Source organism: Sorex fumeus, unplaced genomic scaffold (assembly GCF_029834395.1).
Source record: "Sorex fumeus unplaced genomic scaffold, SorFum_2.1 ptg000126l, whole genome shotgun sequence".
Taxonomy (NCBI): domain Eukaryota; kingdom Metazoa; phylum Chordata; class Mammalia; order Eulipotyphla; family Soricidae; genus Sorex; species Sorex fumeus.
This window is the reverse complement of record NW_026606183.1, coordinates 6996074-7013428: the sequence shown is the minus strand read 5'-3', so window position 1 is coordinate 7013428 and position 17355 is coordinate 6996074. Positions and strand designations below refer to the sequence as shown.

Below are 17355 nucleotides of genomic sequence, written 5' to 3'. Positions count from 1 at the left end.
CAGTCACAATTTCCCAATTTCTTTCTTTCTTGGGGCTGGAGCAATAGCACAGTGGGTAGGGCATTTGCCTTGCAGGTGGCCAACCCGGGTTTGATTCCCAGCATCCCATATGGTCCCTGGAGCATCGCCAGGAGTAATTCCTGAATGCAGAGCCAGGAGTAACCCCTGTGCATCGCCAGGTGTGATCCCCCAAAATAATAATTTCTTTCTTTCTTTCTTTCTTTCTTTCTTTCTTTCTTTCTGTATTTTTTGGGCCACACCCAGTGATGATCGGGGGTTACTCCTGGCTCTTTGCTAAGGAATTACAACTGACAATACTCAGGGAACCATATGGGATACCGGGATCAAACATAGGTCAGCTGCATGCAAGGCAAGCTTCTTACCCACTGTGCTGTCTCTCTGGCTCCTATTTCCTAAGTCCTGAGAGAGATATTGGGTGCCATAGAAAGAATGTGTTGCTTACCAACTATATGACTAAACAAATACAATTTCTGAGCTTTAATTCCCTATTTGGCAAAGACAGATATTAACTTAAACAAAGCTGTTGTGAAGAGACAGGTATGGATTATAAGCATTCACTAAATGTCATTTCTGTAACAGAGTGAGAATTTTCCAGGAAGTCTTGAACAAGCTTGTTTGTCAAATTGAAGAAACTTTATTAACTTGCAGGGGCTGCTCAGACCAAGAGCAAGGTGGTGATGTACTGATCAGCCCTGAACCTGAGTCCAAGGTGTTAGAACCAAAGTACAGCCATTTTCAGCATGAACCAAAGTGCAGCCATTTTAGTTGTTAGTAGCCATTTTGCTATTCTGTATGATTATGTAAGTGATGGCTGAACTGGGAATGAACCTGAGACCACATCTTGGAAAAGGGAATAGAATGAACAAAAATCACAATACCTGCAGATAGTGCCAACCAATCAGTAAAAAGAAGGAACATAGTGGTCAGCCAAGCATGGAAAGAATAGAACAAAAGGGCATCCACAGGTGGCACTAACCAATCAGCTTACAGGTCAGTTAGGGAGAAAGAACAACGTGGACAGCCAAGGATGTGGTTTTAGACTACTTAAACCCTTCCCCGCGGTTGGAAGGGTTCGTACCCCAACCATTTTTCTATGGGGTGCGGGCCTGATCAATCAGTCTGTAAAAACTCTCTTTAATAAAGTCTTTGAACTCCTTATGGGTGTCTGTGTTTGAATCCCGGACCCTAACCCAGGCAAGGTTTTAAACATTCCTTATCACATTCTACTTGATTCATTCTAATTTCCTGCCCCCATGCCTGGCTGTCCTCGCCGGGGCCCCTTGGAGGGGGGCGGGTTGAGTTTCCCTCCCCACCACGAGCAGAGCCCTGGCAGCCAAAGACCTCCAGAACCAGCCACAACCATGCTGAGACCACTCTCTACACGCATGAAGGTACCGGCAGAGGAACAAAGGCATGCGGGTCCTGGGGCTGAGATCTCCAAGCCTGCTCAGATTGGGGCTGAGCATTCTCCACCCAGATCCTCCATCTCCCAGTGGGCAGGGGTCACACCCACCAACTGCCCCCTGGCTCCGTGTAATCCCATCAATGGCCAAGACCCAGAGACTATAAAACCCAGCTCCTGGAAGCGTGCGGCCGCATTTACGGCCGCGTGACATCTTATTTTCTCATTCTTACTTTGGAGTAACCTGCCTATACGGCAGAGCCTGGAAAATTCCCTGTGGTGTACCCAATATGCCAAATACCAGTAACAACGATGGGTCTCATTCTCCTAACCCTGAAAGAGCCTTGAATATGGCACTTTTTAAAATCTCAGAGCTAGGGCGAAGGAGATGTTACTGGTGCCTGCTCGAGGCAATCGACAAACAACAGGATAATCGTGATTCTACTTGGCTACATAGGTCAACTTTCTCATTAGCTAAAGCAAGCAAACATAATTTCAGTACAGAACTAGATATTAAGTGGTTAGCTTGGAGCATATAATTGGGATATCAATTTTCCTTTGAAGAGTACAGTGTAGGACAGCTGTGCAGGTCATGTCCTGACCTTGGAACACCTCACCTCCCAGTTATCTTTTAGAAGCCACCTGCTTTTCTGATAACTTTGAGTCACCACATCACACTTTCATCATTTCTAAATTTTTGTTTTGTTTTGGGGACACAACAAGGGGTTCTGAGACATGGTGCTGGGGTATTATGTGGTGCTGGGTTTTGAGCCCTGGACTTCCTGAGTGCAGACAATCCTCTGAGCTTTAAGCTCTCTTCCTAGTCCCTATTTCTGGATCCAAGTTGCTCTATTAGTGTGGGATAATGTAGATACCTTTTTAAGGACAGGGAGTCACATTGGTGGTGCTCAGAGCTTACTCCAGCTCTGCACTCAGGGATCATTCCTGGCAATGCTTGCAGGATCATATGGGATGCCAGGGATAGTACCAGAGCTAGCTGCATGCAAGGCAAGTGCCTTACCTGTTGTACTATCTCTCCAACTCCTATGTATCAGTGTTTTTTTGGTAGATAACTTCTAAAAGATAGATTAAAGATAAGGGTTTTTTTTTTTTTCTTTTGGGATCACATCCAGCGATGCTCAAGGGTTACTCCTAGCTCTGCAATCAGAAATTTTACCTGGCGGTGCTTGGGGAACCATATGGGATGGAGGCGATCGAATCTGGGTCAGCTGCATGTGAGGCAAATGCTCTACCCGCTGTACTATCACTCTAGCCCTGAAAAATAAGTTTCTATATGAAACCTTCCAATCCTTAAGTGTTGGAAATGAAAATTTGTAAGAATTTTTCTGTTTTTGAGCTACACGCAGCAGTGCTCAGGGCTTCCTCCTGACTTTATGCTCAGGGATCACTGCTGGCCAGCTCAGGGGACCAGATGAGGTGCCAGGGATTGAAACAGGTCAACACTGTGTAAGGCAAACACCCTACGCGTTCGCACTATTGCTCTGGCTGGGGTGTTTGTTTTCAGGCCATCCCTGTGCTCAGGTATTACTCCTGGCAGTACTGGGGCTGTGGGGTGGAAACAATATGGGACTTCAGGGATGGAACCTGGGTCAGCCACTTGCAAGTTAAGTATCTTACTTGCTGCATTCTGTTTGGCCGGAAGAATTATTCATGACACTTTTCTTTTTTCTTTTTGGGTCACACCCAGCCATGCACAGGGGTTACTCATGGTTCATGCACTCATCCTCGGGGGACCATATGGGATGCTGGGAATCAAACCCGGGTCAGCCACGTGCAAGGCAAACGCCCTACCCGCCGTGCTATCACTTCAGCCCCCGTGGCACTAATTTTTAAAAGTAAAAATACCCCAGAAGACAAAAAAGATAAGGGGCAGCACAGGGTACTAGTTTTCCTCCGGAGTTACTGCTTAGCCGCAGTACTATGAAGACCGTTGGAGACTTTTAATTCTTCTGCAAAATGGTTAGACCTTTGTGAGGATCAGAGCAGACCTGGTGCTCCAAGGATGGCACAAAGTTGGCTGATCATACAATTAAGTAGCAGCGATAAGCTTGTGTGGTTGTTTATTTGAGAAGTATGCAGTCACGGAGTACGCTATCCCAACGATCGGGGGCCGGAAAGGAGGAAAAGATGGGAAAGCAAGAAAGAGAAGAAAGGGAATTGGTGGGGAGGCAGTAGGGTCCGCCCTCCGGGCCGGGTGCCCGCTAGAGGCCCAGGCGGGGGTTGGAGCGCACGTGGCCTATTTCGGGCGGAGCTGACTCGCTTGGCCGCGGCGGCGACCTCCGAGCCAGCCACTAGAGACGCGCCTTGAACGTAAGTTACAATCTAACTGCGAGGACCTTAAAGGCCAGGATGAGGCGGCCCGGGATCCCTGGGAATCGGAGGAGTGTGCAGGGCGCCAAGTCTGGGCTCGCCACCCGACCGATGCAGTTTGGGCCAGACGCCTGGAGCCGCTTGCTCCGCCCCCTGAGGGGCGGGGCCATGCTCCTCGGCCAATGACAACTCGCCCTCGAGGCTCCGCCCCGCCCCGCCCCCGAAGCCTCGGCCTCGCTGAGTGCCCAACCGCCCGGGCGCCCTGGCCTGGGGCAGCGCGAGCCCCGAACCTGCGGCTGGTGAGTGCGCACACCCTGGGGTCTCCGCCCCGATCCCGCCTCCTGCCGGTGCCCTGAGGCTCCAGGCTGCCGACCGAGGCTCTGAGGAGTGACTCAGCGCGCGGAGGGTGGTGACTTGCCGGAGCTGGAGATTCGAATGTTCAAGGCCTTGAATGCCGGGATGAGTGGGGTGAACTAGTGTCTTTGGAGCTGGTCCCGGGGCAGTGGCGGGGCGTGAGACGGGGCCGGGGTGGAGGGGCGGGGGCCAGACTCAGCGACCGGTGCGCGAGAAGCCACGGCCGCCTGGGCCAGGGCCAAAGGGAGTGAAGGGGGAGGGGGTGCAGGTCCTGAGCGTCTGACCCAGCTCCCCACCCCAGGTCACCAAAATGCCTGGAGAACAGCAGGCAGAGGAGGAGGAGGAGGAAGAGATGCAAGAGGAGATGGTGCTGCTGGTGAAGGGTGAGGAAGAGGAGGGTGAGGAGAAGTATGAGGTAGTGAAACTCAAGATCCCCATGGACAACAAGGAGGTACGTGTCCCACACTCTGGGGCCCCATTTGCCCTGAAACCTGGCTCAGCCTCCCCCAGAATCCAGTGACCCTATTTTACCCTGCATCTCAAACCTGGAGTCTCCCCCGTGGCCCCACTGCCATACTGCCACACGTAGATGTCACATCTACCAGGCACTGTCCTTGGTTCTCCGTGAGTCAGGCTGACAAGTCACCTGCAGCTGTAGTTCTGTGTGATGGGAACAGGCCCAGAGATGGGGACTTAATGGGGACCGAGCTGGGGTGGGGTGGGGTGGGATGTTGGAACTCAAGTCAGGTAATAGGCACAGTGGGCTCTTGCCTCGCATTTACTGTGCCAGACAATGTTCTCAGCACACAGGCCTGTGACATCGGCAGCAGTGTCCAATTTTACAGGTAAGGAAACAGACTCAAGGAAACGGGCAGTTTGCTGACCAGTGATGGTGGCAAGTTAGGTGAGGGATGACTTATTTCAGACCTCTGGGGGTCTGAGGGGAAAATTTCCCTGTGGTGTTTTCAGTGGCTCCGAGGAGTGAGTGGGTGCGTGCAGGCGTACAGCTGCAGCCTTGGTGCAAGTGAGCAGGATGGCAGGTGATATGGGGTCGGATCCTGCGTGTTGAAGGCTTAGAGAGAGGCATTTTAAGATCAGAATATGAGTTCCACTTTCCCATTCGAGACCTTAATGCCACAGGCATTTTTTCCACTTCCCAATACCCTGCAGGACATCCACCTCCAGCCCTGGCCCTGAGTGCACCTCTAGCTCTGCTAGGTTGCTGGGGCCCAGAAACCCTCCCCCCTCCCAGCCCCCCCAATTCTTCCCCGCCTGGGTGCCTGTTCCCAGGGAGAGGAAGTTCTGCTGCCCCCTAGTGGGTGTGCTGGGCCCTGGGTGGGGGTGGGCTGCTTTGACTCCCTATTCCAGTCACAGTAACTTGGTTGAGGAGTGGGTGCAACATCGAGATGTTCCAGGGCTAGTCCCCTCCACCCTGCTCGGTGTTTGGGGGGATGCCCCAGGCAGTGCTCTGGGGACCATGCAGTACTCGAGATTGAGCCTGGGGCTCCAGCCCTTTGAGCCTTCTCCCCAGCCCCCAAATAACTAGATACTTGTTTTTCTCAGCCCTTCTTGGCCCATCTTCCTGGCTCAGTCCTGCCTCTTCTGGCCCTGTGGCCAGTAAGTTAAGAATTCTGGGCTGGCGCAATAGCTCAACGGGCTGATGCATGCTTTGCATGGGGGAGGCCCCACCTGGAGCCCCGACATGGCACGGGTCACTGAGTATTCTGGTGAATCCAGCGCAGCCCTGAGCACTGATGTGTGTGGGAAAGGAAGAAAGGAAGGTAGGAAGGAAGGAGAGAGGGAAGGAAGGAAGAGGTGGAGGGAGGAAGGAAAGAAGGAAGGAAGGAGGGAGGGAAAGAAGGAAGAGGTGGAGGGAGGAAGGAAGGAAGGAGGGAGGGAGGGAGGGAAGGAAGGATTTGGATTCCCACTCAAAGTTCCAGGGCACAAACTTCACATGTGTGAGCCCCAGGTTTGATCTCTAGCACCGCACAGTCCCATAGTACACATGTGGGGAGTGACCCATGAAGACTGAGCTGGCTAATGAGTATCTAATGAGCATCGCTGGCTGTGATGTCCCATTCCCCCCAAAAAAATATTGATGATAATTGAAACTGAAGAGTTTGGGGTGGACTTCCAACTCCACAACTCCATCACTTACCAGCTGTGTGACATTTAGCAAGATTCTTATTTTTGGTTTTTGGATTTTTTGGGGGGCCACACCTGGTAGTGCTGAGCAGTCACTCTCAGGGGACCATGCAGTGCCAGGGATCAAACCAGGGGCTCCGGCATGCAAAGCCTGCATTCCAGTCCTTTGAGCCATCTCTCTGACCTCTTGGCAAGTTTCTTGATTTCTTTGTGCCTTATTCTCCTTATTTGTAAGTAGGAAATAATAACAGCACCTTCTTAGGGAGGGGGGTATGTATATTACATGAGCTAATACTTGTTCATGAGTAAGAATTATGTCTGGCACATAAGCACAATGCCAGTTGCTACCGTCGTTATTAATCCTTCTGAAACTTCAGGACATCGGACTACATATCCCTTTTGGAGATTTTTAAATCTTGCTCAAGTTCTTCCTGGGAGGCTAGAGAGATGGTACAGGTTTGATTAAGGCTTTTGCCTTGCATGTGGCTGACCCTGGTTTGATTCCTAGTACCGCATGATCCCAGAATACAAAGTCCCCAAACTGAACAGAACAAAACAGAAAACAAACGACATTTATTCTGGGTTTGGGAGTAAACAGGGGATAGGATATGAGGCCTCCAGAGAGGATTAACAGTGGGGAGGCTCTGACTCTGGCCTTTGAAGGCTTAGTTAGGGGTTAGCAAGAGGAGGGGCGATGCTGGGGGTAACAGCAGCAGCAAAGGCTCGGGAGAGATGAGGCCCAAAAGGAAATAAATGAAAAGGGTGTTTTTTGATTGGAAAGAACCTTGAGTAGACCTGCTCAAGCTAAGGATGAGAAGGTGGCAGGGTGGGTATCACTAGCTAGGAAAGTTATATAGGACCAGACTATGAATGGTATCATGCATGTAGCAGTGAACCATCCTTGCTTCAAAGTCTACCTCTACCATTCACCAGCTTTGTTTTGGCTTTCTCATCTGTAAAATGGGATCATGAAACTAAGGTCCTTGAATTCCAGCCAGAAGTGTGACCTGGGCACTTGATTTGGAGCAGGTAGGCCTTGAGAATTATCATGCACACTTCCCAGGAACTTTTAGCTCTGTCCTCTCAAGATCGCTTATCGATTCTCAGTGTGATCCCCCTGAATGCCACTTTATCTGTGAAATAGTGATTGTGATCCGCCAGTGCTGATGATTAACTATGGCTTAGCTACCACCAAGCCCCAAGCCCAATCATTGTCCAGAACAGGCCTTAATTATGCTGCGTTTGGGCTGCAGGATTTTCTTTTATCAAAATCCCATCTATCTGTAATGAATAGAAGAGATTTTTCTCAAGAGGGCTCTGTGCACTTCCAGCCCTGTCTTTCCCTGTTTCAACTTTTGAGTGGTTTCTTATTTCCTTTGGAATAAAGTCTCAGCTTCTAACTCGGGTATTCTAAGCTCTTCACCATCTGACCTTCTGTCCTGGCTTCAAATCTAATCTCTCCATCCATACTTCAGCCTCAGACAGACTGTTTTTCAGCTCTTAAGATTTTGCCCATATGGTCTCTGCCACTGGACGCTCACCTGCTTCATACTTTCCCGAGTAGCTTTTATTCTTGATTAGGATTCCTAGGCACCTCCCTCACTTTTTTGTTTGTTTTGTTGCTCAGGGGTTACTCCTGGCTTGGTGCTTGGGGGGGTTATTCCCAGAGGTACTGGGGACCATGCAGTGCCAGGGGCCCCTGAATACCTAAAGCATATATGCCCTAGCCTATTGAACTGTCTCCCCCACCCCATGGATCAGGTTTCTTTGTTTTTTTTTTGGGGGGGTGGGGTACATCCAGTAGTGCTCAGGGCTTACCTCTGGCTTTGTGCTCAAGGACTTTCTGGTGGACTTCCAGGTCCCTATTGGGTGCTGGGAATTGAATCTGGGCCAGCAGTGTGCAAGGCAAATGCCCTGTTAACTGTCCTGTCTCTCTGGCCCCCTAGATCAGGCTTCATAATTTTAGTTTGTTTTTGGTTTCAAGGTGCTGGATATTGAACTGAGGATCTCACACATGCCAGGCAAATTACTGCTAAGCTCCAGCCCTGGCCTCAGGTGTCTTTGTTTTTGTTTTGGTGCCATCCTGTGATGCTCCAGAGTTACTCCCAGCTTTGCACTCAGGAATTACTCCTGGGGGCACTACGGGGTGTCGGGATAGAGCTGGGTCAGGCATGTGCAAAGCAAGCTCTCTGCCTGCTGTACTATCTCTCCAGCCCCTGGTCTCAGGTTTCTAATTTAGAACATTCATTGAAGTTATCTAGGGATCTTATTAAATTAAAGATTACGTATGATTCAGTAGGCTTGGGATGAGACTTGAGATGCTGCCTTTATTTTGGGCCACAGCTGGCTGTGCTCAGGGCCTAATCCTGGCTGGCATTCAGGGATCACTCCTGATGGGGCTCAGGAAACACGAGCGCCCTGCCCACTGTACTATCCCTCCAATGCCGAGATTCTGCATTTCTAACAAATTCCCTGTGATGCTGATGTGGTCTGTGGATTATACTTCCAGTGATATAGTAGTTGGTTGCTAGAGTAGTCTTTCTTTCTTTTTTTTTTTGCTTTTTTTTGGGGGGGGTCACACCCAGCAATGCACAGGGGTTACTCCTGGCTCTGCACTCAGGAATCACTCCTGGCAGTGCTCAGGGGACCACATGGAATGTTGGGAATCGAACCTGGGTTGGCCGCGTGCAAGGCAAACGCTCTACCTGCTGTACTATCTCTCCAGCCCCTAGAGTAGCCTTTCTTAATTGGGGGCTGCATAGATCCTTGTGGGCCCCCAGGATATTCCAACAGGGCCACAGGTAAAAATTGTGCAAACGATGGCTAGAGAGATAGTACATAGGTTAAAGTGATGGCCTTGTATATGGCTGACCTAGTTTGATCCCCAGTACCTCATATCAGGAGTGACCCCTGAGCACAGAGCTAGAAGTATGCCTAGAATACCACATCATGTGGCCCTCAAACAAACAAACAAAAACAAAAAGAATGATTCCCTAGCACCACATCTCGTCTTCTGAGCACTGCCAGGAGTCACTCCTGAGCACATTCTCAGAGCACCACCAAGTAAGACCCAAAAACTGAAAAAACTGAAAAGGAAAAAAAAATTACTTACAGGGTACCATGTAAATACCATTTATTGTAACTTTAAATCTAACAGTTGTAGATTTTGTTTTTCTTGATTTCTCACAGAGACAGAGAACACATGGTTTCTCCGGGTGGTGGTGGTGGTGGGGGAATGAGGGGGGAAGCCACATTGCACATTGTAGAATTTTAATTATGTAGGTCCTTGGACTAGAGAGTAGGTAGCTTAGTGGTGTGGAGTTGGAGGCCCAGGCTCAATCCCCAGCACCATATGGTCACCTGAGCACTGCTAGGGAAACCCCAAAGCACGACCATCTGTGACCAAACATCACCCACACATACACCAAGAAAAAAGTTCTCTAACGATCACTTATACTCAGGAATTCCCAAGTTTCTTTCATACACATATCCCCCATCTACTGTCCTAATTTCTTTAAAGCTGTTCTTCAGATAGATTCACATTGCCTTGTTAAATAACTTAACCTTCATTTAAGAATACTATTGAATTTGGGGGTGTCACATAATCTATTATTTTTCTAACAAATAAATGCAGGATTTATTGAACAAAATAATGAAAATTTGCAGGGCTGGAGAGTTAGTACAGCAGGTAAGGCACTTGCCTTGCACACAGCCAACCCAGGTGCAGTCCCTGGCATCCCATTTGGTCCTCCGTGCACTGCCAGGAGTGATTCCTGAGTGCAGAGCCAGGAGTAACCCCTGAGTACTGCCAGATGTGGCTCCAAAACCAAAAAAAAAAAAAATGGGGGTCAAGGCATGTAGATGACTGGTAGAACATGTGCCTCTCAGGTGTGAGGGTTTGATCCATGCCACCACACATAAAGATACATGTTTATACGTGTAGAGATGGGAAGCTATACCTGAAATCCTGTGTTATTGTAAGCCAGGAAGGGAGGAATCAAAACATTAAAATTAAAAATTAGGGCTGAGTGCCTTGCATGCGGCCGACCTGGGTTCCATTCCTAGCACCCCATATGGTCCCCTGAGCTTGCCAGACTGATTCACAGAGCCAGGAGTAAGCTGTGAGTTCTGCTAGGTGCTACCCAAACACAAAAAAACATTAAAAAAATCAGAACTGTGGGGCTGGAGCAATAGTACAGTGCATACGGTGCTTTGTCTTGCACATGGCCAACTCAGGTTCGATTCCCGACATTCCATAAGGTTCCCGGAGCCTCCCAGCTGTGATCCCTGAGTGCAGAGCCAGGAGTGATCTCTGAGCACCATTAGGTGTGGCCCCCAAGTAAAACACTGAAAAAAATCAGTTTGCCTACATAACACTTAAATCCTGTTCGATCCAGTGGAATCCTCCTGTCTCGCTGGGGACTTCTGACCTAGCCTAGTCTGTCTCAAGTTCCTTAGGCAGAGGAAGGATGAATGACTTGCTGGGGTCTTAACAAATTAGGCTTAGTCCTTCTTTTTATGTTTTTGTTTTCTGGGTCATACCTGGCGATGATCAGGGCTTACTCCTGACTCTGTACTCAGGAAATAATCCTGGCGGTGCTCGGAGGACCGTATGGGATACTGAGGATTGAACTCAGGTTGGCTTTGTGCAAGGCTCTATCTAGTGTACTATTGCTCCGGCCCTGTCTCAGCTCCTCTTACCAAGATTATTTCTGGAGCATCCAAAGGCCTCTCCTGGAGCTGGACATACTAAGGGTTTCGGTGTGAAGATCCATAACCTGTGAGCCCAACATAAGGAATTCCTCAGGCTGGTAAAGCTATTTAATTAAATTAATTAATTTACTTTTGGGTTTTGGACCACACCTGAAGATGCTCAGAGTTTACTTCTGGCTCTGCACTCAGGAATCACTCCTGGCAGGGTTTGGGGGACCATATGGGATGCTGGGGATTGAACCCTGGTCAGCTGCGTGCAAGGCAAGTGGCCTACCTTCTGTACTATCACTCTAAGCACTGCTAAGGCCATATTAAAGAAAGATACCTAAGAGGAAAGGCCAAAAATGAGAAAACTTCTCTTCACAGTGACTGATACATTGAAATAAACCCGGTAGATACCAAAACCAGGACAAGACCCAAAAGTGTGACCTTGAATTTGGGTTGTGCCAAGCCTACGATGGAGTTTCTTATTTTAAAATATCAATTTAATTTTAATTCTGAGTCTTTCTTGGAGAGATCGGGGGGAATGAGGTCAGCCTCTACCAGTGCTCAGGGGCTATATAGCTGGAGAGATCACACAGTGGGTTCAGTTCACAGACTGCTTCTGGTCCCTGGAGAATTGCCAGGAGTGATCCCCAAGCACAGAGCCTGGAGTAAGTCCTGAGCACCGCTGGGTGTGGGGCCCTCTCCTGCACAAAAATATTCAAAACTTTACATCGCAATGCACATTGAGCTGTAATAAACCTAATTGCTATTATCATTGTATGGACTCTTTCTCGTTATACCCCTGGTGCTCAGGGATCACTTCTGGTGGTGCTCTGGGGACCACATGATGTGATTCTGGGGGTCAAACCCAGCTTGGAGGCATGCAGAGTATGTGCTTTAACCATTGTACTATCTCCCTAGCTCCTGGACTTTTTTTTTTTTGGAGGGGAGGCGGCCTACACCCCTACAAATGCTCAGGGGCTACTCCTAGCTCAGTGCTGGGGTGGGGGGTAGGGGGGAGTCATGCTTGGGGGACTGTGCAGTGCTGGAGATCAAAGCGAGGCCTCCTGCACACAAAGCATGCGCTCCAGTTTGCTGAGCCATCTGTGTGGCCTGTACAGACTCCAGAATTCCCTGGGCTGTTTTCCCAAACTGATTTCCCAAACTGCCTTGATTTCGAATTTCTGAGTTGATTACCAAAGGTTACTGCATCTTGAAGGCCTTGAAGTCGCTAATCTGGAACTCACAGAAGGAAAAGGCCTCAGTGCTCTCTAGGGAGTCAGTTAGCTGTGCTTCACCTACTTCCCTTCGCTGGCTCATGGATTAATGTGCCTCATTGCTTGGCCCACATCACTTTTGCTGGGTGAGCATTCTTTTTTTCTAACAAGGGAGCAATGTGCCTATGGCAGTCCCCTTTATTTTAGTGTAAAATGTTTTCCCTTTCCCTGCTTCTTACAAAAGCATTTCTTCCCCCTTTTTTCTGATTTTATTTTTGCTTTTTGGGTCACACCTGGCGATGCACAGGGGTTACTCCTGGCTCTGCACTCAGGAGTTACTCCTGGCGGTGCTCAGGGGACCATATGGGATGCTGGGAATCGAACCCAGGTTGGCCGCATGCAAGGCAAACCCCCTACCCACTGTGCTATCTCTCCAGCCCCGTTTTTTTTCTGATTTTATCTTGAGAAGCCCAGGCCTCATAAAACTGGCCTGTTTTCTAATATCTCCATTTTAGACTTCAGTATATTAGGTTGGGCTGGAGCAATAGCACAGCGGGTAGGGCGTTTGCCTTACATGTGGCTCACCCGGGTTCGATTTGTCCGTCCCTCTTGGAGAGTCCAGTGAGCTACCGGGAGTATCCTGCCCACACAGCAGAGCCTGGCAAGCTCCCTGTGGTGTATTCGATATGCCAAAAAAAATAAACAAGTCTCACAATGGACACATTACTGGTGCCCGCTCGAGCAAATCGATGAACAATGGGAGGACAGTGCTTCAGTGCTATAGTACGTGGGTTTTACCCTTGCTTTCTTCACAGCTTCAGTCTGACTGGTGCTTGCTTTTCAGCTTGCTGAAGAGCCTGGGCCCTTGGCCTTATTTGACTCTCGGCTGCTCCCCAGCCTCCTTTGCTGGCTGACCCCTGTCTGTCCATTCCCTGTGTGATCTGCTCCTATTTGGAGATTTTAAAAACCATCTGCAGGGGCCAGAGCAATGGTACACTAGGTCGAGCACTTGCCTTGCTGTGGCTGACCCAGGTTCTATCCCTGGCATTCCATAAGGTCCCCAGGAGTGAACTCTGAGCACAGAGCCAGGAGTAAGCCCCAGGCATCACTGGGTGTGACCCCCAAAAGCAAAAATAAATACAAACCATCTGCTGGCTGATAATTTCCTAATTAAATCTCCAATCTACTCTCCTAGGCTCCAGATATGTCAGAATTAAAGATCCAATCAAAATCCATCCAATCAACTGAATCTAATCTTATCATCAAATCTCCAACCCCCAAATATGCAGAAGTAGATCTCTTCACTTTGCACCTCCCCGGCTGGCAGGCCAGTGTCTTCTCTTACCAGGCTCCTGTTTCTGCCCTTGATCCTCCCTCATACCAGCATCCCAAGGGAGCCCTCACAGTGGAACTGCCCACTGGATCCCTGGCTTGCTCACAGCAGCGCCTGTGCATTCTGCACTAAGCACTTCTTGCCATTCCTGGAACTCAGCAGGCAGCTCCTGCCTCAGGAACTCACTGTCCGCTCTGTAGGCCGTTCCCTTCTCCTTTACCTCTTTGCTTTTACCAGGAAGGTTTTCTGTCGTTTGGCTTTGTTTCGAACACCACTCAGTCGCATCCTAACCTTTCTGAAAGCAGGAATTGGGCGTTTTAAATGCAGCGTCAGCCACGTGGTCTTGCTCAGTATTTGTTGAGTGAATAAAGAGTAGACAGCAGATAGAGTGACATCTGCCTCCCCGTGTGGATCTCCTTGAATGTCCACAAGCTTCCTCGGGGGTGGTCACTGCTGCCGGCGCTGTCTGGCAAACGGGGCGCTCGGAGACCCATGTCTCTGCTTCCCGGGCCTAGGGGTCAGCGGACCTGTCCCTGACCTGTCCCCTCTCCCCGCAGGTCCCGAGCGAGGCGCCAGCGCCGCCTGCCGACCCGGCGCGCCCGCACGCGTGCCCGGACTGCGGCCGCGCCTTTGCGCGCCGCTCCACGCTGGCCAAGCACGCGCGCACGCACACGGGCGAGCGGCCCTTCGCGTGCACCGAGTGCGGCCGGCGCTTCTCGCAGAAGTCGGCGCTGACCAAACACGGCCGCACGCACACGGGCGAGCGGCCCTACGAGTGCCCCGAGTGCGACAAGCGCTTCTCGGCCGCCTCGAACCTGCGGCAGCACCGGCGGCGCCACACGGGCGAGAAGCCGTACGCGTGCGCGCACTGCGGCCGCCGCTTCGCGCAGAGCTCCAACTACGCGCAGCACCTGCGCGTGCACACGGGCGAGAAGCCGTACGCGTGCCCGGACTGCGGACGCGCCTTCGGCGGCAGCTCGTGCCTGGCGCGCCACCGGCGCACGCACACGGGCGAGCGGCCGTACGCCTGCGCCGACTGCGGCACGCGCTTCGCGCAGAGCTCGGCGCTGGCCAAGCACCGGCGCGTGCACACGGGCGAGAAGCCGCACCGCTGCGCCGTGTGCGGCCGGCGCTTCGGCCACCGCTCCAACCTGGCGGAGCACGCGCGCACGCACACCGGCGAGCGGCCCTACCCGTGCGCCGAGTGCGGCCGGCGCTTCCGCCTCAGCTCGCACTTCATCCGGCACCGCCGCGCGCACATGCGGCGCCGCCTCTTCATCTGTGCGGGCTGCGGCCGGGACTTCAAGCTGCCCCCCGGCGCCGCGGCTGGCACCGCCACCGAGCGCTGCCCAGACTGCGAGGGCAGCTGAGCAGTCGATCGTGTCCGCGCGCCCGCGCGCGCGTACGCATGGGGGGCGGGGGCAGCGGAGGGCCGCCCCGGGGGCGGGATGGCCAGCCCAGCTGCCCTGAATGTGGGAGGCGGGAGGAATCCCCTACTTGGGTCCTGGGAACCCCGTGCCCACCTTCCCTCGCTTCATCCTCTCGGCCCATGTTAGTGAATAAAGTATTATATCCTCACCTGCCTGTGCCTCTTTTTTTTTTTTTTTGCTTTTTGGGTCACACCTGGCGATGCACAGGGGTTACTCCTGGCTCTGCACTCAGGAGTTACTCCTGGCGGTGCTCAGGGGACCATATGGGATGCTGGGAATCGAACTCCGGTCGGCTGCATGCAAGGCAAACGCCCTACCCGTCGTGCTATCTCCCCAGCCCCTGCCCGTGCCTCTTAAGTGGGGGGGGGGAGGGGTGGGGAAGGGGGCAGAGGGCTGGACCCAGGCTCTGGCTCTGAATTGAGTTCTTGGGAAGCACAAGTGGGGCTACCAAGTCCGTAAGGCTTGTGTGTGGGATGATCCCACACTTGATCCTTAAATAGCCTCGCGACTCGGGTCCAGCCGCAGCGCAGGCTGGCTAACTGCTGCCTCCTGCATCTGCAAAGAGAGCAAGAGTGAGTGAACCTTCCCTGCACTGTTTTGATTTGTGGGCCACACCTTGCAATGTTCAGGAGTTACTCACGGCTTTGCACTCAGAATCATTCCTGGTGGTGCTCAGAGGACCATATGGGATGCTGGAGATTGAGCCTGTTTCAGCTGTGTAGAAGGCCAGTGCCTTAACGCTCTGTGCCATCTCACCAGCCCTTCCCTGCTTTGGGAGTCACACCCAGGATTGCTCAGGGCCCAGCATGCCAGGGATTGAATTGGAGCATTAACCCCTGTACTCTCTCAGGCCCCTACTGTGTTAAAGCTTTCAGTGTTTCGTTATTAGCTTACTTTGATCCTCAAAATTTAATGAAAAAGCCAATTGTGTCTGTGGCAGGTACTTCTGCCAGTGCCCAGGGGGAACATGTGATGCCAGGATCTAACCAGGCCTCCCATGCAAGCATGTACACAAGCCCCATCACCCTGGTGGGGTAGGGAAACCTGCATGAAGACAGGTCTTGAATTCAATCTTGGCCTTGCAGAGAAGACAAATGTATTTCAGGTGCTCAGGACTAGGATTTATTCCTGGCTCTGCGCTTAGGAGTTGCTCTTGGTGAAGCTCAGGGAAGCATATGGCGTGCCTGACTGAACCTGGGTTGGTCACACGCAAGGTAAGTGCCCTACGTGCGGTACTCACTCCAGCCCAGATCTGGATTGCTTGACTTCGAGGGAGCAAGGTCATTAATACATAAGAATGAGCCTGGCAAAGGAGAAATCCTCATCTTAATTATTTGGAAAGAGGCTCGGAGAGACAGTGAAAGCAGGTGAAAAGGTCTTTTCTCTGCATCAGCCTTCCTGGGGAGGGAGCCCAACACAGCGATCTCAGAGAGGGAAGCAATGCAGAGAAGATAAGGGGACACACACAATACTGGCATTGGGAGGGCAGGGACCTTTGGGGGGCTGGGGTGGTGTTGATAAAAGGACCCAAGTCACAAGAAGAAAGGACGCCATATTCTCCACATAAGACCCTGATCCTAATTTATAATGGGGTCCAGCTGGATTCTAGGCTGGAGACTGCCTTAACTATTGGTTTCCTGCTTTGGATCCCCCAAAATTTTGAGTTCAGAAGGCAAACAGGTAGTAATGATTGCAGGGCCAGGGTGACAGCTCAAAGGGCTGGAACCTATGGTTTACATACTAATTCCTGGCTCAGTCCAGCAAGGCATGGTCCCCTGAGCACCACTGGAAATGAACCCAAAACCCAGAGAGGAAAAACAGCAAAATTATTTAGTACCCCTACTGTGCGAGGCACTGTATTAAGATGTATATTAGACCTACAACCCTGTCAAGTAGGTATAATTTCATTTTGAAGATGAGCAAACTGAGGTGCAAAGATGAAGTAATTTGAAGATGCTCCTAAATAATCCTGGATCCCGATCTGGATTTTTGGGGTGGGTGTTGGGAGTACACCTGGTGGTGCTTGGGGCTCCCACATGCAAAGCAAGGGCTCTAGCCCTTCAATCCACGCCCTAATCCCAGAGTCTGAGTTTTTAACCATCACATGTAGTCTCTGAACTTCTTTTGAGACCCAGAACAGGGGAGGGAACTGCATGAAACCTCAGAGGGAAATTGCTAGAAATTGCTAGCAGTCGGGTCTCTCTGTCCTACAGAAGGGAAGTACTAACGACAGGAACACAGGAGTCGGGGCTAAGAGGCATCACTGGCACCTTGATCAACTTCTGAGTCTCCCCTGCCTCCTGACCCCCAACTCTGAAGAATCTAGAAGTTGTTAACCACAACTTCTACGAGAAAAAGGTTTATTGACTTCTGGAAAGTTTTGGGACCTTAGAAAGGTTGGGATCCCCCCACTCTATTAAGAAA

The 17355-nt window shown here is 51.1% G+C and overlaps 1 protein-coding gene across 2 annotated transcripts; it reads left to right on the top strand.

Annotated features, from left to right (window-relative positions):
• The first annotated feature begins 3918 nt into the window (after positions 1–3918).
• On the top strand, positions 3919–15079 carry ZNF771 (zinc finger protein 771). Of its 2 annotated transcripts, none has more exons than XM_056137743.1 (3): positions 3919–4053; positions 4410–4559; positions 14059–15079. In XM_056137743.1, the coding sequence occupies exons 1-3, from the start codon at positions 3937–3939 to the stop codon at positions 14869–14871; spliced, it is 1080 nt and encodes a 359-aa protein (XP_055993718.1). In that variant the 5' UTR covers positions 3919–3936; the 3' UTR covers positions 14872–15079. The 2 variants fall into 2 exon arrangements, with proteins under 2 accessions (XP_055993718.1, XP_055993719.1); XM_056137744.1 differs by lacking the exon at positions 3919–4053 and adding an exon at positions 4199–4222.
• The last annotated feature ends 2276 nt before the right edge of the window (positions 15080–17355 follow it).